Below are 24,989 nucleotides of genomic sequence, written 5' to 3'. Positions count from 1 at the left end.
GTTAGTTTGATCTTGGAGTAGGCTAAAAGGTTGGCACAACAACATGAGCTGAAGGACCTGTACTGTGCTGTACCATGTTTCAGAAAGTTAGGAGGCAATATTGGAAATAGATTTAATTGCTTCTTATGAATTTACAGGTCCACTTCAGTGACTGATGAACGGCCCTACCTATTTTAAAAAGCAGATGTTACATTCTTCAGTTTGAGCTTCCAATGGCTGCTCAGAACGATGGTCCTTGTGATCTGGAGCTCTTCCGTGTGGTTCAGGTTTGTTAGTACCTCATATTCAAAGAAGTATACGGGAATTACTTGCCTGCTGGTATAAGTAGATAGCTTAAATTCTAAAGGAGGAATTTCTTTAGCCAGAGGGCGGTGGAACCGTGGAAGTCGTTACCACATGTGGCTGTGGAGAACAAGTCATTGGGTATATTTCAGACAGATAGTTTCTTCCCTCTGCTATTCTGCAGGTCACCCTTGGGCAGGTGCTGCACCTACTTAGCTCTCCCATCCTCCCTCCCCTCCCCCTGATCATGGTCACATGAAGCCACGGGAGCAGGTGGTGGATGGTCATATGATCACCGGTGCAGTTCACAAGTCTTGGTATGGCGACCACTGACGCCAAACAGACAAACTCTGAAGAGTATTGGTAATGGCTGGGGGAGGGGGGTGCTAACTGTCTTGTAAAGACACTGCCCTGAAGAAGACAGTGGCAAACCACTTATGTAGTAAAATTTGCCAAGACCAATCATGGTAATGGAAAGACCAGGTCATCCCCGTCATACGACACGGCACATAACAAATGAACTGCATAGTGATAGGCCCTTCAGTCCGAAGTCTGCACCAATTATTAACAACTGATTTATGCTAATCCGGTATTAATCCTATTTTTCAGTGTCCTTACTTTTCAAGTTTCTTTTTGTAGCTTCAGTACAGTGCAATACATAACATTACTACAAAATTGTGCCAAGTTTTAGACACCTTAGCTACATCTATATGGTATGTGTACATATGACAAAAATAATTTTTTTTCAGAATATAAAGATAAATGTAAAAGATGGAGTACAGTATCTGGAATTGTGTGGTCATGCACCTTGGTGGAAGAAATAAAAGCATAGACTATTTTCTAAACGGGGAGAAGATTTAGAAATCTGAGGTGCAAGGCGACTTGGGAGGCTCATGCAGGATTCTCTAAGGTTAACTTACAGGCTGAGTTGGTGGTGAGGAAGGCGAATGCCATGTTAGCATTCATTGTGAGAGGATTTAAAAGTAAGGATATGATGTTGAGATTTTATAAGACACTCTTGAGACCACAGTTGGAATATTGTGACTAGTTTTGGCCCCTTGTCTAAGAAATGATCTGCTGACGTTGGAGAGTTCATTTAGAGGAGATTCATGAAAATTATTCTGGGATTGAATGGCTTATCACATTAGGAGCGTTTGGTGACTCTAGGCCTATACTCACTTCAATTTAGAAGAAAGAGGAGGTGAATCGCATTTAAACCCATGGAATGTTGAAAGGCCTAGAGGGAGTGGATGTGGAGAGGATGTTTTCTATGGTGGGGGTGTCTGAGACCAAAGGACACAGCCTCAGGATAGAGGGACATCATTTAGAATGGAGGTGAGGAATTTTTTTAGCCAGATTGTGGTGAATCTGGAATTCATTGCCACAGGTGGCTGTGGTGGCCAAGTCATTGGGTGTATTTAAGGTACAGGCTGATAGACTCTTGATTAGACAGGGCATGAAGTTTTAACAGGGTAAAGACAAGATATTGGAGCTGAGGTGAAAAATGAATCAGTCATGGCCAGAGCAGACTTGATGGGCTGACTGGCCTAATTCTGCTCCTTTGTCTTATGGTCTACATCAAAACATATAGTGAAATGCGTCATTTGCATCAACGACCAACATGGTCCCAGGATGTGCTGGGGATAGCCCGTAAGTGTCACTGTGCTTTCAGCATCAACATAGCGTTCACACAACCCACTAACACTAATTTTGATGCATTCAGAAATGTTTATTTGAATCGCTGATCAATTTCATTATTCTTTGCAAATCAATTTCATTTATCTGCATTATACATGAGTATTGTGTTTGAAATTCAAATGTGTTCAAGGTGCTACCCTCTCTCTAATGCTAATTATGAAATACTGTATAATCACTGAAACTTTGCTTTTTGCTCCTTTTAGGCTCCACCAACTGTCTATTACATTCCCAACTTTATCACCATGGCTGAAGAAAAATATTTACTGCAGCAGGTATGTTACTGCACTTCATCAGAATCAGTTTTATTATCACTGGTATAAGTTGGAAACTTGTTGTTTTACTACACCAGTACAGTACGGGCAATTATCAAACTGACATTAAACTTCTTCATGATATTTCCTCCTGTTATCCAGAACACAGATTAATTCTATCAAACTGGAATCTATCTGATAAAGCAACGTTATCACACATGGGCTGGCTCAGCTAGACTCTTCATGTTGTGCATGAACACAGAATCAGTCTATTATCACTGACATATGTCCTGAAATTTGTTGTTTTGTGGTTCCAGTACAGAGCAATACATAAATAATTACAATGTCACAATCAAAAATATATGAAACATTTTAAACGTAGTGCAAAAAGGGAGTTAAAGTAGAGAGGTGGTATTGACAGGTTCAGGGACCATTAAAAAACCCGATGGAAGAGGGGAACATGTTCCTGAAACGTAAAGCGTGGGTCTTCAAGCTCCTGTACCTCCTCCCTAATGGTAGCAATGAGCAGAGGAGATGTCCCTGGTGGTGAGGGTCCTTAATGATGGAAGCTACCTTTTTGAGGCACCACCTTCTGAAGATGTCCTCGATAGTGGGGAGGCTAGTGCCTATGATGGAGGTGGCCAAATTTTCAATCCTCGGTAGGTATTACTGATCCTTTGCATTGGAGCGTGTAACCCAGACGTTGATGCAACCAGTTAGAATGCACTCCGTGGTATATCAAGTCAGAATAAGAATCCAAATCACAGTCACGTCTATTATCACTGACACATGTTTTGACGCAGTAGAACAATGCAAGAAATAAAAAATTACTCTTAAATTACCGTAACATATGTTGTTTGCCCTTCATGCCCTACGATGATAGGAAACCCGTGGGGGAGAGTTTTTAAAGTGCAAAAGCTGTTGCACTGAGGGATTCCCACTCTCTTGACCTCAAAAGTCCAGGTACAGTGGTACAAACAAGCATCACAAACTGGGGACTTCCTTTGTTGCACTGGATGACCAGGACATCTTCTGTGTCTTATCGTGCCCTATGCTCTCTGCGGAGCATTGTGGTACCACCTTCCGGCCATTGGATCTCACTGTAGATCTCATCCACCCAGTCCACCACAGCTGACATTGCATGTTAGGACAAGCATGGTTCCTCTTTCACTCGGGTATGAGGCGGCCGGCTACCCTCAGCTGGTTTAGCACGCCTTTCGAAGCAGTGTACCAGGTGCAGCTACTGTCACATACAAACAGCCACAGTGAGCACTGAGTGTCCAGTGGAGACCAAAGTTGAGTGACCTGCTCCAGACACGGCAAACCCCTCACCGGAGACTCTACCCCTCCTTGAACACCCCATACACCCTAACGTAAGTACTAATATCACAGTAACAATTGACTAGAGAGAATCTTGCTTACAGTATCTGTCCTAAATTAGGTAGAAATGATTTTCTTTTGGCTTCTGGCAGTAGTGCTAACTCTTGCCTACACTCAGAAATGTGAACCAAGAATGTCCTGTAGTTCCTCAGACTAGGAGCTGTTCTTCAGGTGTTTGCCAGTTGAATTTGGGTGCTGGTCTGCAGTTGATGGCCACCCATCTGCTTTCTAAACTAAATGTTCAGCTTAGTTCAATTCAGTTCAGTTCAATTTAACGCTCTGTCATTCAATCTCACAGAGACAGTCTCTTCCGATCAAAATTGCACAGAATAGCAATTTTTAAAAAAGAGCCAGAGATCAGAAACGCATCATAACATGAACTACAGAGTCCAATCCACAAACTGTGTTGATTAAACCTCTTCACTGTTGTATTTTTTTTACTCGTGCTTCTTGTCTTCACAGATTGTGTTTTTAATTTTCAGATTTATGATTCACCCAAACCCAAGTGGACTCAGTTGTCGGGAAGAAGGCTACAGAACTGGGGTGAGGGAACACCCGAGTAATAGGGGTATAAACTTTCCCTAACTGAATACGTTTATGGGTGTCTTATTGAGAAAGACATAGCTAGAATAAAGTTGAATGAATTATTCCATATCAAGGCTGACAACCAAAAGGAAAAGCTTCCATTCATATTGGCGCTTTTCATGACCTCTAGATGTCCCAAACCAAGCATATCAAGACTACAGCTGCGAGAAGTACATCCAGCTGCAGCTTCCAACAATCCACGTTAAAGAGTTGGAGCTAGAATTGGATAAACTCTGGATCATTTGGCAGGCTGATGCGGTGAGAGATAAGACGTATAGAGAGGTAGTTGCACCCAAGGTGCAGGATACAGAAGACTGGGTAACTGGAAGTGGAAAGGGGTTAAGGAGTCACTGCAGAGTACCCATGTAGATATTCCCCTCATTAATGGGTATTCTACTTTGGATACTGTTGTGGGGGGGGTGGGGGGGGGTGACCTAACAGAGGAAAGTCACAATTAATGAGTCTCTGGCTCTGTGACTCAAAAAGGGAAGCACGCTGTGGTGACTGTGGATTTGTTAGTAAGGTGAATGGACAGGAGGTTCTGTGGGTGAGGACGAGATTCCTGGGTGGTATGTTGCCTTTGTGGTGCCAGAGTCCTAGACATGTCGGACCAAGTTCTCAGCATTCTTAAGTGGGAGAGTGAACAGCCAGAAGTCATCCAATGATATGGGTAGGGCAAATGGCAAGATTCTGCATGGGGAGTTTAGGGAGTTAGGTGCAGAGTTAAAAGGCAGAACCTCCAGGGTTGTGATCTCAGGATTGCTACCCATACTACATGTTAGCAAGGCCAGAATTGCAAAGATTCTAGTTTAATACATGGATGAGTTGGTGTAGGAGGGAGGGCATAAGGTATATGGAAAGGTAGGACCTGTATAGATGGGACAGTTTGCACCGGAACTGCGGGAAGGTTTGTTAATGCTACACAGTGGGTTTAAACCAGAGTTGCAGGAGAACGGGAAGCAGTGTGCAGAACAGTTCGTGGAGAGGTTCTGGGGGCAGAACCCAAACAAATTTAGGAATCAAAAGGTTGAGCATGGAGTGACTGGTATTCTGAGCTGCGTATATTTCAATGCAAGAGGCATCGTAGGAGTGGTGGATGATAGTGCTGAAGATGAGGTAGCTGATTTACAAATAGAGGCAAAGCGTCATGAGGGCATTCTGTTGATTAAAAGGGTGAATACAGGACTGAAGGTGTTATATTTGGCATGTGTGATGTAGTCATCATTGAATCATAGCTGAAAGAAGACTATAGCTGGGAGCTTCAAGTCCATGGATACATATTGTAGTGAAAGGACAGGTAGACAGGCAGATGGGGTGACATTGCTCTGTTGGTAAAAAATAAAATAAAATCATTAGAAAAAGGTGACAAAGGGTCAGAATGTGTTGAAAAATTATGGATAAAGCTAAGGAACTGCAAGGGTAAAAAGACCCTGATGGGACTTGCATACATTACTCCAAATAGTAGTAAGTATGTGGTCTACAAATAACAGCGGGAGATAAGGGCAATATTATATTAGTCACAGGATTTCAATATAGAGGTAGATTTGGAAAATCAGGTTGGTGCTGGATTCCAGCAGGGGGAATTTTGAGAGTGCCTACAAGATGGCCTTTTTGAGCAGCTCGTGGCTGAGCCCTCTAGGGGATCAACTGTTCTCGATTGAGTGGTGTGCAATAAGCCAGAATTAATTAGGTAGAGCTTAAGGTAAAAGAACCCTAAGGGCCAAGTGATCATAATATGATCAAATGCACCCTGAAATTTGAGAAGAAGTTAAAGTCAGATGTATCAGTGTTACAGTAGAGTAAAGCGAATTACAGAGACACGAGAGTGGAGTTAGCCAGAATTGATTGGAAAAGAACACTGGCAGGGATGACAGCAGAGCAGGAATGGCTGGAGTTTCTGGAAGCAATTTAAAAGGCACAGGATGTATACATCCCACGAAGGAAGAAGTATTTTATTGGAAAGATGACATAACCGTGGCTAACAAGAGAAGCCAAAGTCGACATAAAAACTAAAAAGAGGGGATATAATGGAGCAAAAATTAGTGGGAAGTTAGAGGATTGGGAATCTTAAAAACCAACAGAAGGCAACTAAAAAATTCAATAAGATGGTAAAGATGGAATGCGAAAGTAAGCGAGCCAGTAACATTGAAGAGAATACCAAAACTTACTTCAGATATATATATGTAAAGTGTAAAGAAGAAGTGAGAGTGGATAATAGATGGCTGGAAAACAATGCTGGAGAGGTAGTGATGGGAGACAAGGAAATGGAGGATGGACTGAATATGTATTTTGCACCAACCTTCACTGTGGAAGAGAGAAAGCAGTATGGTGGAAGATCTAAGTGTCAGGTCAAGAAGTGTGTGAAGTTGCCATAACTAGAGAGAAGGTTCTTGGGAAACTGAAAAGTCTTAAGGTAGATAAGTCACCTAAATCAGATGGTAGATACCCCAGGGTTCTGAAGGAGGTGCCCAAAGGAATCGTGGAGGCATTACTAATGATCTTTCAAGAATCACTAGATTCTGGAACGGTTCCAGAAGATTGGTAAAGGTCACTCCACTCTTCAAGAAAGAAGAGTCAAAAGAAAGGAAACTATAAGCCAGTTAGTCTGACCTCAGTGGTTGGGAAGATGTTGCACTCAATCATTAAGGATGGGGTCTGAGGGTACTTGGAAGCACATGATAAAATAGGCCATAGTCAACATGGTTTCCTCAAGGGAAAATCTTGCCTGATAAATCTGTTGGAATTTTTTGAAGAAATAACAAGCAAGATAGACAAAGGAGAATCGGTTGATGTTGTGTACTTGGATTTTCAGAAGGCATTTGACAAGGTGCCACACATGAGGGTGCTTAACAAGCTATGAGCCCATGGTATTACAGGAAAGAATCATGGATAAAGCAGTGGCTGGTTTGCTGGAGGCAAAGAGTGGAAATGAGGGAGCCTTTTCTGGTTGGCTGGCAGTGACTAGTGCTTCACAGGGGTCATAAGATATAGGAGCAGACTTAGTATTAGGCCATTTAGCCTGTTGAGTCTGCTCCACCATTTCATCATGGCTGCTCCATTTCCCTCTCAGCCCCAATCTACTTTCTTCCCATATCCCTTCATGCTGTGACTAATCAAGAATCCATCAATCTCTGACGTAAGTTTTCCCAATGACTTGGCCATCATCACCACCTGTGGTGACACATTCCACAGTTTTGCCTCTCTCTGGCTAAAGAAATTCCTCATTTCCTCTATTGAGGCTGTGATCTCTGGTCTTGGACTCCCTCACCATAGGAAGCACCCTCTCCATATCCACTGCATTTAGGTTTTTCAACGTTCAATACACTTCAGTTAGATCACCCTCTCATTCTTCTGAATTTGAGTGAGTACAGGCCCAGAGCCATCAAACGCTCCTCATATGACAAGCCTATCAATCCCGGAATCATTTTCGTGAACCTCCTTTGAACCGAAATAAGGTCCTTTCAGCTGATTGATAAGTATATAAAGGCCAACCTTTTGGAGGACATGCCACAATCAACAGCATACTGATGATGTCTCCTTGCATGTTTGAGAAGAACTCAACCCTATCATCAACCACCCGAGCTACACGTTGTACTGCTTTGAATCCTCTCCAATGTCAGCACATCATTTCTTAGATAGGGACCCCAAAATTGCTCATAATATTCTAAGTGAGGCCCCATTAGTGCCTTATAAATCTTCAACATTACATTCTTGCTTTTGTATTCTAGTCTTCCCGACGTGAATGCCGACGCCACATTTGCCTTTCTTGCCATAGAATCAACCTGTTAGGGTGCATTGTTATGCTTTTCCAGATTTCCCTCCCTTTACTTGCACCCTGAGTTGAAGGTAATGGTCCAACAGATCCCACAGTTCCACTGGGAGGTGTTGAGATATCAGGAGGAGGGAAATAAGCAAGTAGAATTTGAAGTTGCCACAGTTGTTCTCATCAACTAACTTTCCTGATCTCCTGCAGGTGGTTTACCTCACCCGAAGGGAATGCTTATTGAGAAGCTACCTGATTGGCTGGAGAAGTACACAAAGAGAATATCATCCATGCAGCTTTTCACAGGGAAAGTTGCTAATCACGTTTTGGTTAATGAATACAACCCTGGTGAAGGAATCATGGTATTATCAAAATATACATTAATTGTTTCACATGCTTTTCATTTTAATTATTGCAGAACTGTAAATTCATATTGCTCAGATAAAGTTCAAAGTCCAAAGTAAATTTTGTTATCAAAGTACACGTATGTCACCACATAGAGCCCTGAGATTCGTTTTCCTGTAGGCATGCTCAGCAAATCTATAGAATGGTAACTGTAAAGAGGATCAATGAAAGATAAAGTAGAACGTAGAAGACAACAAACGGTGCAAATGCAAATATATGTAAATAGCAATAAATAACAAGAACATCAGATAGTGAAATAAAGAGTCCTTAAACTGAGATCTTTGGTTATGGGAATATCTTAATGGTGGGGCAATTGAGTGTAGTTAATCCACTTTTATTCAAGAGCCAGAAGGTTGAGGAGTAATAACTGTTCTTGAACTGGGTGGTGCGAGTCCTGAGGCACTTGTACCTTCTACCTGATGGCAACAGCGAGAAAAGAGCATGGCCTGGGTGGTGAGGATCTCTGATGATGGTGTTTTGCTATGACAGCATTTCATGTAGAGAGCTTTATCTGTGATGTACTGGGCTTAATCCACTACCAAACAGTTCAGGAATATAAAGCAGAAGTGGAAAAGGTAAGCATTTTCAAGGTCCTGGATGTCAACATCTCTGAGGATCTGTCCTGGGCCCAACATATCAATGCAGTTACAAATAAAGCACAATAGAGGCTTTATGTCATTAGGATTTTGAGGAGATTTGGTATGTCACCAAAGACATTCGCAAATTTCTGCAGATGTACAGTGCAGAGCATTCTAACTGGCTCCAGCATGGGTGAGGGGCACTGCACAGTATTGAAATAGCTGCAGAAAGTCGACTTCATCATGGGCACTACTGTTTGTGGTATCTTGGACATCTTCAAAGAGTGATGCCTCTAAAATGCAGTGAGCCATCATTGAGGACCCCCATCACCCAGGACATGCCTTGTTCTCATTGCCACCATTAGGGAGGAGGTGCTCAACAATTCAGGAACAGCTTTGTCCCCTCTGCCATTCAGTTTCAGAGTAGACATTGTACCCATGAACGCTACCTCACTGCACTTTTCTCTCTTTGCACTGTTGATTTCATTTAATTTTTTACATATACATTTGCTGTAATTTACAGTTTTTATTGTTATGTATTGCATTGTACTGCTGATGCATAGCAACAAATTTAATAACATACACCAGTGATATTAATTCTGATTTAAACAGAAATCTAGCATCTGTTCATTTCCATTTCCATGCTCTTGTGTTTGTTTAACACTACCTTTATGTTTCTCCATTAGTTTCTACTGTGCTTTCTTTCCTCTGCACGTTCTGGTCTCTCGTTTCTTTTGCTCAGATTCACTGGTTTATTCTCTGTTTCATTTTTATGTATACTTTTCACAACATAGAAACATAGAAAATAGGTGCAGGAGTAGGCCATTCAGCCCTTTGAGCCTGCACCGCCATTCAGTATGCTCATGGCTGATCATCCAACTCAGAACCCTGTACCTGCTTTCTCTCCATACCCCCTGATCCCTTTAGCCACAAGGGCCATATCTAACTTCCTCTTAAGTATAGCCAATGAACCGACCGCAACTGTTTCCTGTGGCAGAGAATTCCACAGATTCACCGCTCTCTGTGAAGAAGTTTTTCCTCATCTCAGTCCTAAAAGGCTTCCCCTTTATCCTTAAACTGTGACCCCTCGTTCTGGACTTCCCCGACATCGGAAACAATCTTCCTGCATCTAGCCTGTCCAATCCCTTTTAGAATTTTATACGTTTCAATAAGATCCCCCCTCAATCTTCTAAATTCCAGTGAGTATAAGCCTAGTCGATCCAGTCCTTTTTCATATGAAAGTCCTGCCAACCCAGGAATCAATCTGGTGAACCTTCTCTGTACTCCCTCTATGGCAAGAGTGTCTTTCCTCAGATTAGGGGACCAAAACTGCACACAATATTCTAGGTGCGGTCTCACCAAGGCCTTGTACAACTGCAATAGAACCTCCCTGCTCCTGTACTCAAATCCTTTTGCTACAAATGCCAACATACAATTTGCCTTTTTCACCGCCTGCTATACCTGCATGCCCACCTTAAATGACTGGTGTATAATGACACCCAGGTCTCGTTGCACCTCCCCTTTTCCTAATCGGCCACTGTTCAGATAATAATATGTTTTCTTGTTCTTGCAACCAAAGTGGATAACCTCACATTTATCCACATTAAATTGCATCTGCCATGAATTTGCCCACTCACCTAACCTATCCAAGTCACCCTGCATCCTCTTAGCATCCTCCTCACAGCTAACACTGCTGCCCAGCTTCGTGTCATCTGCAAACTTGGAGATGCTGCATTTAATTCCCTCGTCTAAATCATTAATATATATTGTAAACAACTGGGGTCCCAGCACTGAGCCTTGCGGTACCCCACTAGTCACTGCCTGCCATTCTGAAAAGGTCCCGTTTACTCCCACTCTTTCCTTCCTGTCCCCTCAATTAAAATGAACAATTGTCGCCTTCAGTGTACATGTGAGAAATAAAGTTAATCTTGATTGTTTAGTTATGGTTAAATTGGAGGTGGACAGGTTCTTGATTAGTCAGGGGGTGAAATGTTATGGGAGAAAGCAGGATACAGTGGTTGAGAGGGATAATTAATCAGCCGAGATGTAATGCCAGAGCAAACTTGATGGGCTGAATGGCCTTATTCTGCACTGATGTCAAATCCTGTTTTATTTCAGCTTCCTCTCCCTTAGCTTAATTGTAGTCAATGGGATATAAAGAAGTGATGCAAATGTAAATTACTGCTGTATTTCTTTTACAGCCTCTTTCCTGTTTTCTTTTCATCTCTTTACTGCTCTTTCTCCTTTTTCTACTCAAAGATTCATTTATTATCAAAGTATATATGCAGTATACAACTCTGAAATTCTCCTCCAGATAGCTACAAAACAAAGTAAACCTTGGAAGTCATTCAAAGAGAAATAGGGCACAACCAGCACAGCAACTCAATCGTTAACCCCCAAAGCCCCCTTCACCACACAAAATGTAACAAGTACACTGAACCCAAATATCCCTCTCCCCCCATGAAAAAATGAACACAATCTCAACAAGGACATTTTGCCTTGAGTGCCCTCTCCCTGCACACAAAAACTGAGAAAGAACAGGCAGAAACACAGAGTATAAAATCTGTAAGACTGAAGAAGTCCATTGTCCAAAATCATATCTATAGCCACGTCAATAAACGCAAAAAGCCTCAGTGACCTCCTCCGGGCACAGTGGCATTGATACATTTTACCACTGCCAGCCTTTTCTCCTACTCACTGCTATCCCCTGGGTTAGTGCTGAGTGATGGTTGTCCATTGATAACAGGAGATCTGTATGAGAGAGTTCTTTAAATTGGAAAAGCTGGGGCAGTTCTACTCTCAGCTTTGGAAGTCAGGATGCAGTGGCAAGAACAATCATCATAAACTGGGGTCTTCCTTGGTTGCAGTGGATGATAATGATGCCTTCTGTGCCTTGTCATGCCTTTTGCTCTGCACAGACCATTGCAGAACGGCCTTCCTGGTTGTTGAATCTCACTGTAGATCTCATCCACCCAGTCTGCTTGAGCTGGTTTCACATGCGAGGACAGGTACATCCCTATTCCATCGGGGTATGAGTCCCGCCATCTACCCTCAGCTACTTTAGCCCGTCTGTTGAAGCGCGGAGTACCAGATGCAGCTGCTGTTGCATGCAAACAGCAACATGGAGCCACAGGTGAGAGCAGAGTGTGTGGTGGGGACCACACGTGAGTGAGCTGCCCCAGATTGGACAGGATAAGCCCCTTCATCCCTGGATATCCCATACAACCCAGTAGTGAAAAGGCTCCACCAAAGTGAAGCAATATTAATGCTCAAATATGAGCTAAGTTTCACCTTACTTGTAAGTGCCATGGCATGGTTTTCTAATAAGCAGTTCCTATTACAGGGATATATTTTATGTATAATGTATATATTTGAAGGGGAAAGATTATCGTTATTTGTCAAATGTATTTCAAGACATACAGTGAAATATGTTTGTGTCAATGACCAACACAGTCCGAATATGTACTGGGGCAGCCCACAAGTGTCACCACACTTCTGGCACCAGTATAACATGCCGACATCTTACTAACTCTAACCCGTACAGCTTTGAAATGTGGGAGGAAACCCATGTGGTCAACATGCAAACTCCATGTGCTTGGTGGCGAAGACATTGATGCCCACTGTTGTAACTGTGAACAAAGTCACTGGAAAAGACACTGAAGCTGGTGGATATGGAAGCCTTTATTCTAGCAAACCGAGTATGCAGGTATCTTATTTGAGAAGCTATTGAAAGAAGAAACCTCTTTGACCCAATATTACACGGCATTTTTATATGCTAAAGAGCAAAGGTAACAGCAGAACATTTCAATAATTACAATGTGTCTACAGTGCTTCCTTTCAATTACATACAGTTTTCAAAAACCTTCTTCTCACCCTTAGTCCAGACACCCAAAATGACTCTAGGCTGCATTCATGCATATGCAGGTATCTGAGGTCCAAGTGGAATGTTCCTTTGTTTGTGATTGAGCCCAACCTGCAGCTCCAGGAAGCCCATTGTTCTGAGCTGTGTTTTAAGTTCAATCTGGAATCTGAAGATTGAAGATTGGTTGCTAGTGAAATTGAGAGCAGCAGGCTGAGGGTAGCAGACACCAACAGAATCAACAAACTCATCCGTAAGGTGTTCTACGAGTTTGTGGTGGCCAGTGCTATCATGTTTGCTGTTGTGTGCTGGGGCAGCAGACTGAGGGTAGCAGACACCAACAGAATCAACAAACTCATCCATAAGGCCAGTAATGTGGGGCTGGGACTGGACTCTGATGGTGGTGTCTGAAAGGAGGATGCTGTCCTAGTTGCAAGCCATCTTGGACAATGTTTCCCATCCACTCCATAATGTACTGCTAGGCACAGGAGTACGTTCAGCCAGAGACTCATTCCACCGAGATGCAACACTGAGCGTCATAGGAAGTCATTCCTGCCAGTGGCCATCAAACTTTACAACTCCTCCCTCAGAGTGTCAGACACCCTGAGCCAATAGGCTGGTCCTGGACTTATTTCCACTCGGAATAATTTACTTATTTAATTATTTATGGTTTTATATTGCTATATTTCTACACTATTCTTGGTTGGTGTGACTGTAATGTAACCCAATTTCCCTCGGGATCAATTAAGTATGTCTGTAATATTTACTATATAGCCTAACTGCTGAATGCACCCTAACACCCACAACTCACTAACCCTGACCTGGACGTTGTTGAAATGTGGCAAGAAACCCATGTGGTCAACGTAGAAACTCCTTACAGACAGCAGCAGGAATTGCTGGCGCTGTGAAGCATTACGCTAGCTGTATAATATTGAATTGTGTGAAATCAATTTTTGTTTTTGTCCTTGTAGCCTCACGAGGATGGACCTCTGTACTTTCCAACTGTGACCACTATAAGCCTTGGCTCTCAAACTCTACTAGATTTCTATCATCCCATTACAAAAGAGAACGAAGAGGTCAGTAGCATTTATCTTCATCGTTACTTTTGCTATGTCATGTTTATATGATGGAAACATTTTGAATATTTTATCTCACCTGAATCTGACACAATGTCAAGATTATAGAACAGTACAGCACCAGAACAGGCCATTTAGTCCACAATGTTGTACCAAACCAACTAAAAAGCAAATCAAAAACACCTGAACACTAATCCCTACAACCTACACAATGTCCATTTCGCTCCATCTTCCTCACTCCATGTGCCTATTCAAACCTCTCTTAAAAGACTCTAATGTATTTGCCTCTACCACTGTACCAGGTAGCACATTCCAGGCATCCACCACTCTCTCTGAATAAAAACTTAACCCTCACATCCTCCTTGAACCTCCCAGCCTTTCTCACCTTCAATGCATGTCCTCTAGTACTAGATATTTCAATCCTGGGAAATAGATACCCTCTGTCCACTCTATGCGCCTCATAATCCTATAAACCTCTATCAGATCTCCCCTCAGCCTCCAATGCTCCAGAGAAATACAACCCAAGTTTACCCAGCATGATAGCACCTGCCCTCTAAATCAGGCAGCACTCTCTCCAAAGCTTCAACATTTTTCCTATAGTGGGGCAACCAGACTGTAAGCAATTCACCAGAAGTGGCCTAACCAGAGTTTTATAAAGTTGCATTCACCATTTCAAGCCCTGTAGGTATTTTTCTCAATGTTCAGAGAGATGAGTTCCTGGACTACTTCACTTTCTTAGTTTTTAATTCCACCCAAACTGATTTTACTTGTTTTCTGATGCAAGATCCTTCTGTACTAACCTGTGTCTCTGAGAAACAGTGTGTATTGAATCAGACGGATACCTAGACTCTGTGTAGTGAATTGAATTGACTTGATTACTTACATCCTTCATATACATGAGGAGTAAAAATCTCCATCTAAATATGTCATGTGCAATTAATAGTAATTTATAATAAATAGTATGTATAACAGGACAGTCAATATAACATGGAAATTCTGTTATGTCAGCATGAATTAATCAGTCTGATGGACTGGTGGAAGAAGCTGTCCTGGAGCCTGTTGGTCCTGGATTTTATGCTGTGGTACCATTTCCCAGATGGTAGCAGCTGGAACAGTTTGTGGTTGGTGTGACTCGGGTCCCCAGTGATCCTTTGGGCCCTTTTTACACACCGGTCTTTGTAAATGTCCTGAATAGTGGGAAGTTCACATCTACAGATGCTCTGGGCTGTCCCTACCACTCTCTGCGGAGTTCTGCGATTGAGGAAAGTACAGTTCCCATACCAGGCAGTGATGCAGCCAGTCACAATGCTCTCAATTGTGCCCTTGTAGAAAATTCTTAGGATCTGGGGGTCCATACCAAACTTCTTCAACAGTCTGAGGTGAAAGAGGCGCTGTTGTGCCCTATTCACCACACAGCTGGTATGTACAGAGCACATGAGATCCTTGATGATGTTTATGCTGAGGAACTTAAAGCTGTTCATCCTCTCAACCCCAGATCCATTGATGTCAATAGGGGCTAGCCTATCTCCATTCCTCCTGAAGTCCACAACCAGCTCCTTTGTTTTTGTGACATTGAGGGAGAGGTTTTTCTCTTGACACCACTGTGTCAGGATGATGACTTCTCTGTAAGCTGCCTCATTGTTATTTGAGATCAGTCCAATCAGTGTAGTTTTGTCAGCAAATTTAATTAGCAGATTGGAGCTGTGGGTGGTGATACAGTCATGGGTGTACAGCAAGTAAAGCATGGGGCTTAGTATACAGTCCTGAGGGGCACCTGTGTTGAGTGTCAGAGGTGAGGGAGCCCACTCTTACCACCTGCCAGCAATCTTACAGGAAGTCCAGGATCCAGCAACACAAGGCAGGGTGAAAGCCAAGGTCTCTCAGCTTCTTTTCAAGCCTGGAGGGAATTATGGTATTGTAGTCTAAGAACAGCATTTTCACGTAAGCATCCTTCTCCAGATGTGTAAGAATGGTGTGTAGAGCTGTGGGCTGTAGTTTAGTACCACTTTCAACAGTGCAAAATTACACCATGAGTTCACTTTACCCATAAAGTTTTCAGGCACATCCTATTCTTGTCAGCATCAAACAGTGTCCCAACTAACCCTGGAAATGCCAGGTAGCATAGTAATCAGCACAGCACTATTACAGCTCACGGTGTCCGAGTTCGGGGTTCATTTCCGACACCCTCTGTCAGAAGTTTTATGTCTTTTTCATGAGTGCATGGGAATGCATTAGCATGGTCGATGGGTTGGTTGGCAGCCAGGTAGGTGGGTATGCAGAAAGATAGCTGGGCAATGCAGCTTGTTGGGCCTGTTCTGCACTGTTACTCTACCTCTAAATCAAGGATTCCCAACCCTTTTTATGCCATTAAGCAAGGCATCAGTGGACCCCAGGTTGGGAACTCCTGATGATCCAACTAAATAAACAAATACACAGCAGAGCTTGCAAGCACCTGTTGCAAGCACCAAGGAGTGACCCTTTTAAAGCCAGGTTGGTCAATGATGCATCATTACATACAACAAAGCAAAAGTTGGGAAGATAGGGAAGTTTTTAAAGACCTACAAAGAGCAACTAAAAGTTATTAGAAGGGAAAAGATGAAGTTTGAAAGCAAATCATATCAATGTGGATAGTAAAAGTTTTTTCAAGTATGTTAAAAATAAATGAGAGATGAGAGTGGATATAGGACCGCTAAAAAATAAGGCAGGTGAAATAATAATGGGGGTAAAGGAGATGGCTGATGAACTAAATGAGGATTTTGCATCAGTCTTCACTGGATGACACTAGCCGTATGCCTGATGTTGTGGTGTGCGAAGGAAGAAAATTGGGTGCAGTTAATGTTACAACAAAGAAGGTGCTCAAAAAGCTGAAACACCTAAAGGTACATAAGTCACCCAGACTGGAGGGACTGCACCTAGGGTTCTGAAAGAGGTAGCGGTAAAGATTGTGGTGGCATTAGAAATGATGGGCCAGATGGCCTAATTCTGCTCCTATGTCTTATGGTCTTAAATGCATCATTAGAGGTACTGGGTAGAATCCTTCCTCTCTTCCCTGCCATGGTAACTGTTGAGTTGTGCTACAAAAGAACAAATAGAATGGCATCAAAAATTGAGGCAGCATGTTAATGTAATGCTATTAGAACTTCAGACACCCAACTGCTGATGGCCAAGAAGTTGTATGTCCTTCTTGTGACTGCATGGACTTGCTCTGGGTGCTCTGCTTTCCTCCCACATTCCAAAGATAAACAGGTTAGTAGGTTGATTGGATACACGGGTGTGTAATTGGGATCATTGGGCTGGAAGAGCCTGTTACCGTGCTGTATCTCTACATAAATTATCCTAATCAATCTAGCCCTTAATTGTCACTTTCATAACTAAATAAAGACTTATATTGTATGAATGTGGACACCTCTAAAATTTGATCCTTTTATAATTACTATTCTATAGATTTGCTGAGTATGCCCACAGAAAAATGAAACTCAGGGTTGTATATGGTGACAAGTATGTACTTTGGGTAACTTTATCATTAATGAAAGATTTAAACTTGATTGATATATGGAGAAAAGTTAATCCAGGAGAAAGAGATTATTCATTTTATTCAAATAGACATAAAACTTACTCAAGGATTGACTTTTTTTTATTATCAAAAAATATTCAAGATAGAGTGAAAAGTGTGGAATATAAAGCAAGATTACTGTCAGATCATTCCCCCTTGATAATGACAATGTAATGATGGATAAGGAGGAATCGATTTATAGATGGAGATTTAATTCAATTCTATTAAAACGTCAAGATTTTTATGATTTTATGAAAAAACAAATTCAATTTTTTTTGGATACAAATCTACATTCAGTTGAGGATAAAATTGTATTATGGGAAGCGATGAAAGCATATTTAAGGGGTCAGATTATAAGTTATATATCTAAAATTAAGAAGGAATACGCAGCAGAAATAGATCAATTGGAAAAAGATATCATAAAGTTAGAAAAAGAATCTCAAAGATATATGACAGAAGAAAAACGAAGACAACTTGTTAATAAAAAAACTACAATATAATACACTCCAGACATATCGTACAGAAAAAGTAATTATGAGAACTAAACAGAAATATTACGAATTAGGTGAAAGATCACATAAAATTCTTGCTTGGCAGTTGAAAACAGAACAGGTTTCTAAAACAATAAATGCAATCAGAACAAGTGTAAATAAGGTTACTTATAAGCCTTTAGAAAGTAAGGAAACTTTTAAAAAATTTTACACTGAACTATATCAATCAGAATCAAAAAATAAGATTGCTGAGACAGATAAATTTTTATCACAAATAACTCTTCCAAAATTAAATTTGGAAGAACAGAAAGGATTAGATATGCCCTTTACATTAAAAGAGGTTGAAGAAGCTTTAGGATCACTTCAGAGTAATAAATCCCCAGGAGAAGATGGTTTTCCTCCGGAGTTTTATAAAAAATTTCAAGATTTATTAATTCCTCCTTTTATGGAATTAATACACCAAGTGGAAAGAATGCATAAACTCCCACAATCTTTTTTAACAGCGATCATAACTGTATTGCCAAAAAAAGATAGAGATCCTTTAAAACCAACATCATATAGGCCTATTTCTTTGTTGAATACAGATTATAAAATAATAGCAAAAATTTTATCTAATAGAATATCTAAATATTTACCAAAATTAATACATATGGATCAAACAGGTTTTATTAAAAACAGACAATCAATGGATAATACAACCCGGTTACTTAGTATAATTCATTTAGCACAAAAAAGAGAGGAAATTAGTGTGGCAGTTGCTTTGGATGCAGAAAAAGCATTTGATAGATTGGAATGGGATTTTTTATGTAAGGTATTGGAAAAATATGAGTTAGGAAAATCTTTTATACAATGGATTAAAACCTTAAATACTAATCCTCAAGCTAAAGTAGTTACAAATGGTCAGATTTCAACACCATTTTGCTTAACGAGGTCAACTAGACAAGGCTGCCCATTATCACCTGCTTTATTTGTATTGGCAATAGAACCATTAGCTGAATTAATTAGAACACATTCAGACATTGGGGGCTTTAGAGTTAATCAAGAAGAATATAAGATTAATTTATTTGCTGATGATGTTTTGATTTATTTAACAAACCCATCACAATCTTTGCAAAGATTATCTTTTAGATTGGAAGAATATGGGAAAATATCAAGGTAAATTGGGATAAAAGTGAAATTTCACCCCTTACCAAAGGAAATTATAATCAATGTCGATTAGCAACTCAATTTCGATGGTCAATAAAAGGGATAAAATATTTAGGTATTAGAGTTGATAATGATGTAAAAAATTTATATAAAAATTATTTGCCATTATTAAAAAAAATAAGAGGATCTTGATAAATGGATGATGTTACCAATAACATTAATAGGTAGAGTTAATGCTGTAAAAATGAATATATTTCCTAGATTGCAATATTTATTTCAAACTTTACCTCAGAAGTTTTTTCAAGAACTGAATAAATATGTAAGGAAATTTCTTTGGAAAGGAAAGATGTCCAGAATATCATTGGAAAAATTGACATGAAAATTTGATTTAGGAGGGTTACAACTTCCAAATTTTAAGAATTATTATAAAGCAAATCAACTTAGATTTATTGCATCTTTTTTTGATGAAGAAAAACCGGCATGGATTAGAATAGAATTAGATAAGATAGGAGAAAATATACCAGAAGATTTTATATATAAATGGGAATCCAAATGGATACGGGAAAAAAAAGACATTTGATTGATTTATGGAATAAGGTAAATATGGACGATGAGATAAAGAAATCTTTATTAGCAAAAAGAACTTCAATTCAAAATAGGCTTATTCCTTTTACAATGGATAATAAACTTTTACATAATTGGTTTCAAAAGGGGATTAAATATATAGGTGATTGTTTTGAAGGAGGTATATTGATGTCGTTTGATCAATTAAAAAATAAATATAAAATATCAAATAACACTCTTTTCTGTTATTTTCAATTAAAAGCCTATTTACGAGAAAAGTTGGGACAAACAATGTTGATGCCAAAACCTAGTGAAATAGAAATATTAATTCAGAAAGGAAAAATTAAAAAATTTACATCTTGTATGTATAATTTGATTCAAAAGCAGACAATTAAATTAGGAATTCATAAATCAAGACAAAAATGGGAATCTGATCTGAATGTTAAAATTGATGGAAAAAACTGGTCAAGATTATGTTCTGATAGTATGAGAAGTACAATAAATGTTCGACTTAGTTTAATACAATATAATTTTTTACATCAATTATATATAACACCACAGAAAATAAATAGATTAAATTCAAATATGTCTGACCAATGTTTTCGATGTAATGAAGGAATTGGTACTTTTTTACATTCTACTTGGTCTTGTTTTAAAATTCAACCATTTTGGATAAATTTAAGACTTTTATTGGAACAAATTATTGGTGTACAACTCCCACATAGTCCACTATTATTTTTATTAGGAGATATTGAAGGGACAATAATGAAACTTAAATTGAATAAGTATCAGAAAAAAATTTATAAAAATTGCATTGGCAGTAGCCGAAAAAGTTATCACAGTTACTTGGAAATCTGATTTATATTTAACTATGGATCGTTGGAATAATGAAATACATGGTTGTATTCCACTTGAAAAAATTACGTATAATCTAAAAAATGAATATGATATATTTTTGAAAATTTGGTTCCATACTTACAAAAAATAGGATTAAATACATAGGTCGTTTGAAGATAAAATTATAGTAATTGGGGAAAGTAAAAATAAATATCAAAATTATTTTGAACTCCATGGAGCATGTGGGGATCCTCCGATATCCAGGCAATCTTTCTCTTTTTTTTTCTTTCTTTAGATAAGGGTTAAGGGGGGGAGGGTTAAGGGGAGGGGGGGAGGGTCAATCTTATTTTTCTTACTATTTGATTACCACATTTACTCTTTGTAATTTCTAAAATTTAATAAATAAATAATATTTTAGAAAGTATGTACTTTGATAATAAAATTTACTTTGAACCAATAATGTCCCAATTAGTGTAACTAAGCAATCTTAGCGGTCAATAAAAATATAACATGCTGTGGCTCACCCCTGGCTCTAACTAAACTAAAAGAGACTACAACAAAGGGTGAATATGGAAGTATACTCTTTGCTTTTCTGTGCCCATGCCCCAACCCAGATGACAAATTACCATAATAAACATGCAACACAAATTACAGACAGAAAATAGATACATGGCTCCGACAGTAAAGTTGAGGTGTAAGATGGCAGTGATGTTCAATAATCTATTTCTTATGTAGTACTTGGAGAAATAAATGTGTTGGTTTTGAACTGGATTTTAACTAATTTGTGTCCCACCTTTTCTAGATTGCTGTACCTCAAACCGAAGAGAATCGCTACTTTTTATCTCTGCTGGTTGAGCCACGTAGCCTCCTGGTGCTGAAAGATAGCATGTACTTGAAGTATCTACATGGAATCAGACCTGTGTCAGAGGACGTTATCACAGACAAGGTGGCAAACTTGACGTCTTGCAACTCAAAACTTGGAGCTGTTTTAGCGAGGACTACAAGAGTGTCTCTGACTGTTCGTCATGTGCCAAAAGTTTTAAAAACTTCCATATTATTGGGGAAGAAAAAATAAGCGAGGATTTTCTTTTAAAATAAGTTGAGGCCAACCTACCCTACAGGACACCTCCCTGAAGAAAAAGGCACAGCTGTGCCTCCAGTTCCTGAGGAGACTGAGGCAAGTGAAGCTCCCTACCTTCCCACACCCATCTTAACTGCATTTTATAGGAGCACCATTGAGAGTGTCCTGACAAGTTGCATCTTCATCTGGTATGGGAGCAGCAGAGTATCGGATCAGAAGTCCTGACAGGGCTGTGAGAGTGACTGAGAAGATCATAGGGATCTCCAGTGGTCCAATGGGGTCACTTTTCAGGAATGCTGCACACACAGGGCACTTAGTGCTATCAAGGATCCCACCCATCCATCCAGCATCATCTTTGACATTCTACATCAGGTAGGAGACTCCCAATACATAAGACAAGAATGGTCAGGCTGGGAAACAGCTTCTTCCCGCAGGCCGTTAGGCTTCTGAACTCCCTATCTCATCGCACTTGAAATGTCACGATAATATGCATTGTACCCTACAATATTTAATTTATGCACTTTGTTTATTATTATGTAATTCATTTGTAGATTTAATGCTTACTTTCTTAAGTTATTGTGTGTTATGAGTAGCACTGTGCTTTACAGCCTGGTCTAGAGAAATGTCTTGTTTAGCAGTATACATGTATACAGCTAAATAACAAAAAACTTGATTTGACAATAACAAAACAAGCCCTTGCTTCCTACCCCACACACCCCAGGTAAGGCCTCCACTTTTCTGGGCCTTCAGATTCCGGTGGACTCTAAAGGCTGGTTTATTCTTGTGTGTATGGGCTATGCCACAGCCTACATCGTAACCCTGATATTGACTTCTGTGTTGCTGTACCGAGCATGAGTTTGTGTGCGCCAATATGCTAGTTGGCGGTGGGGTTTCTATGCCACTGTGTTGAGTTTCTTCATGACAGACATGGACGAGGAAATGCATTTCGAACAGTTTTGCATGTCAGCAGGTAGATTTGACGATTTGGTTCGTCTATTTCGCATCGGTGTGCACACAGCCTACAGACATGGCGGAGCAGAAACAACCAGAAATGTGTAGGTGGACATGCGATGCTACCAAACAGACTAATCACAGTTGCAGTCTGCATTGCCGCAACACATGAGTGACTTTTCTGGAGAGGCGTGCGTCACCCTAATGCATAGAGTACAGTGTAGGTACAGCGTAGGGTACGCGTTACCTACGGTATCGATGTGACACACAATCGTAAATCAGCCTTTAACTATCCAACATCAGATCTTTGACTTCCCCAGCAATCTTGCAAAGGGTCACAGACCCAAGGCTTCAGCCATCGGGCCTCAACTTTTGGACTTTCAATCTATCCCAGACTCGCCAATGACAATGAAATGAAGACCCCAAATTCTGGGCCTCAAACTCAGGTCTCTCAGACTTATGTACCTGGGAGGTCATTGGCCCTCATGCTTCCTGTCTGCACAAAACTCCAATGCCAGAAAATGCTGCTGATTAATTCTCATTTACCTTAGGGTGGGGGCCACTTGCCTTTGTCCTCGCTGGTCTACCAGACCGACATTCAACCTCAGGAACTATGTAAGCAAATTCCACACATTTATTTATTTAGAGATACAGCTCGGTAACAGGCCCTTCCAGCCCAGTGAGGCCGTGCCACCCAAACTACACACGTGACCAATTAACCTACTAACCCATATATCTGGAATGTGAGTGGAAACTGGAGCACCTGGAGGAAACCCACACAGTCATGGGGAGAACGTACAAACTGCTTGCAGTGACCCCAGATTACATTACAGATAATCTGTCCCAGTGCACACCCAGTTCATTAGCCAAGTGATATCGGACCATGTTCATGAAAGGCACGGCCCAGATTAAAGTGGCTCCACCATCCTATCTGCCACAGCCCCACATACCTCACCACACTAAACTCCACAACTTTATCTCTCCCAGCCAGACATGTACATCCAGCGGCCGTACACTCAAACCTAATCCTCAGGTCCAAGTGGGCACACAGCACCACTAACCCTAGGTGCACCCCATTTAACCTCGACCACACCCCTACAAACCCGATGACGTGTGGTGAGGGGGAGGAAGATCCAATAAAGGCAAGTGTTGGACCTGGTTAATGAAGGCGTGGGCCAGATGAATGTGGCAGGATTGTGTGACACTGAATCTCGAGTGACAAGATCAAGAAGCACAAGAGGGATGATTCTCCCACTACCCACATACTCTCAACCCTGACTGGTCAAACAAAATTGTTATGGAAACAGCATGAAGAATCCCTCTGCATGTGAATGTGACAGAATACCCGAGTCTCCACCAGGGCTTTCGTGACTGACACTAGTGGAAACCAGAGGAAGCGACTGATATAATGAAGGAAGCAGCAAACACCACCAGAGATGGAGGAGCTTCATTGCTGCTCTAAATGCTGGCGGTGTAATGGGCAGAAATAAGTAAGTAATGTTACTGTGTACAATAGGCTCTCCTGAAATACACACCAACTAGTCTGGCATGGTTTAATAAATCATTGTAAGAAATTGCTTATCATATGTACTGACTGGAATATAAATGAATGCCTGTGGTCATGAATATTGACAAGTTAGCTTTTATTTATTTAGTGTAATCAGTAAATACATGTCTCGACTTTATTAAAATTTAATGTGCTTTTCCATCACCATGTTGGAGATGCTGAAGTGTTGGAATGGACAGTAGTTTTGATGGACTGTCAATGATGGTCTCTGCAAGATTTGCTGTTGCTTGCATGGTGGAGGGGGGGGTTTGATGCTTTTGCTGGGGCAAGTGGGGGGAAGGGGAGGGTTGATGATTTTCTTGCTGAATGTTAGGGGGAGGGAGACTTTGGGGTTCTAACGTTTTCTGTCATTCATTCTTTGCGTTTTTCTGTTTTGTGAATGTGAAGAGTAAGGATTTCAGGTTGTATACTGTATACACTCTGATATTAAATTGAAACATTGAACCATAACTCTTTTAAACATTAATGGATTTCCAGCCTAAACAGAACAACCGCCCATCTCACTGTTGCCATGGGGACATCTGATGTTTTTCTGTGTGACCAAACAGGGAAGTATCATTTTAAGTGTTAAGTGTGTTTAAAGACTATTCAATAAAAACAATTATGATGGTAAATTCAATATATAGACAATAAAAACATTTTGATTACAATGTGAGATTTTAATAATAACATAGTGGTTTGAACATATCCTGTGGTTCCTGAATAACTCACACAAGATATAAAATGTTTTTAATATAATGCAGATTCACCAAATCAGGGCCTCATCAGATTAAAGATTTGGTTTTTTTAATGCCACATTTACATCGAAGCAGAGTGAAATATGTCGTTTGCCTCAATGACCATCGCAGTCAGTGGATGAGCTAACACCCACACCTCACGAAGCCTAACCTGTATGTCTTTGGTTTGTGGGAGGAAACCAGAG

At 40.5% G+C, this 24,989-nt stretch overlaps 1 protein-coding gene across 2 annotated transcripts in view; it reads left to right on the top strand.

The window, feature by feature from the left end:
* alkbh6 (alkB homolog 6) overlaps window positions 1–24,644 on the top strand; it is a 29,640-nt gene extending 4,996 nt beyond the window's left edge. Inside the window, exons 3-8 of one of the 2 annotated variants that reach the window (XM_059985072.1) lie at window positions 138–266; window positions 2,184–2,252; window positions 4,094–4,179; window positions 8,170–8,321; window positions 13,773–13,877; window positions 21,271–24,644. In XM_059985072.1, the coding sequence (XP_059841055.1) occupies window positions 229–266; window positions 2,184–2,252; window positions 4,094–4,179; window positions 8,170–8,321; window positions 13,773–13,877; window positions 21,271–21,543 (723 nt within the window). In that variant the 5' untranslated portion in view covers window positions 138–228 and the 3' untranslated portion in view covers window positions 21,544–24,644. The remainder of the gene's footprint in view (window positions 1–137; window positions 267–2,183; window positions 2,253–4,093; window positions 4,180–8,169; window positions 8,322–13,772; window positions 13,878–21,270) is intronic. The other variant, XM_059985073.1, reaches the window with a different exon arrangement.
* Window positions 24,645–24,989: the final 345 nt, after the last annotated feature.

The sequence above is a fragment of the Hypanus sabinus genome, chromosome 11, assembly GCF_030144855.1.
Source record: "Hypanus sabinus isolate sHypSab1 chromosome 11, sHypSab1.hap1, whole genome shotgun sequence".
NCBI classification, from domain to species: Eukaryota; Metazoa; Chordata; class Chondrichthyes; order Myliobatiformes; family Dasyatidae; genus Hypanus; species Hypanus sabinus.
Note: the sequence above shows the minus strand (reverse complement) of the source record. Positions and strands in the feature narration are given on the sequence as shown.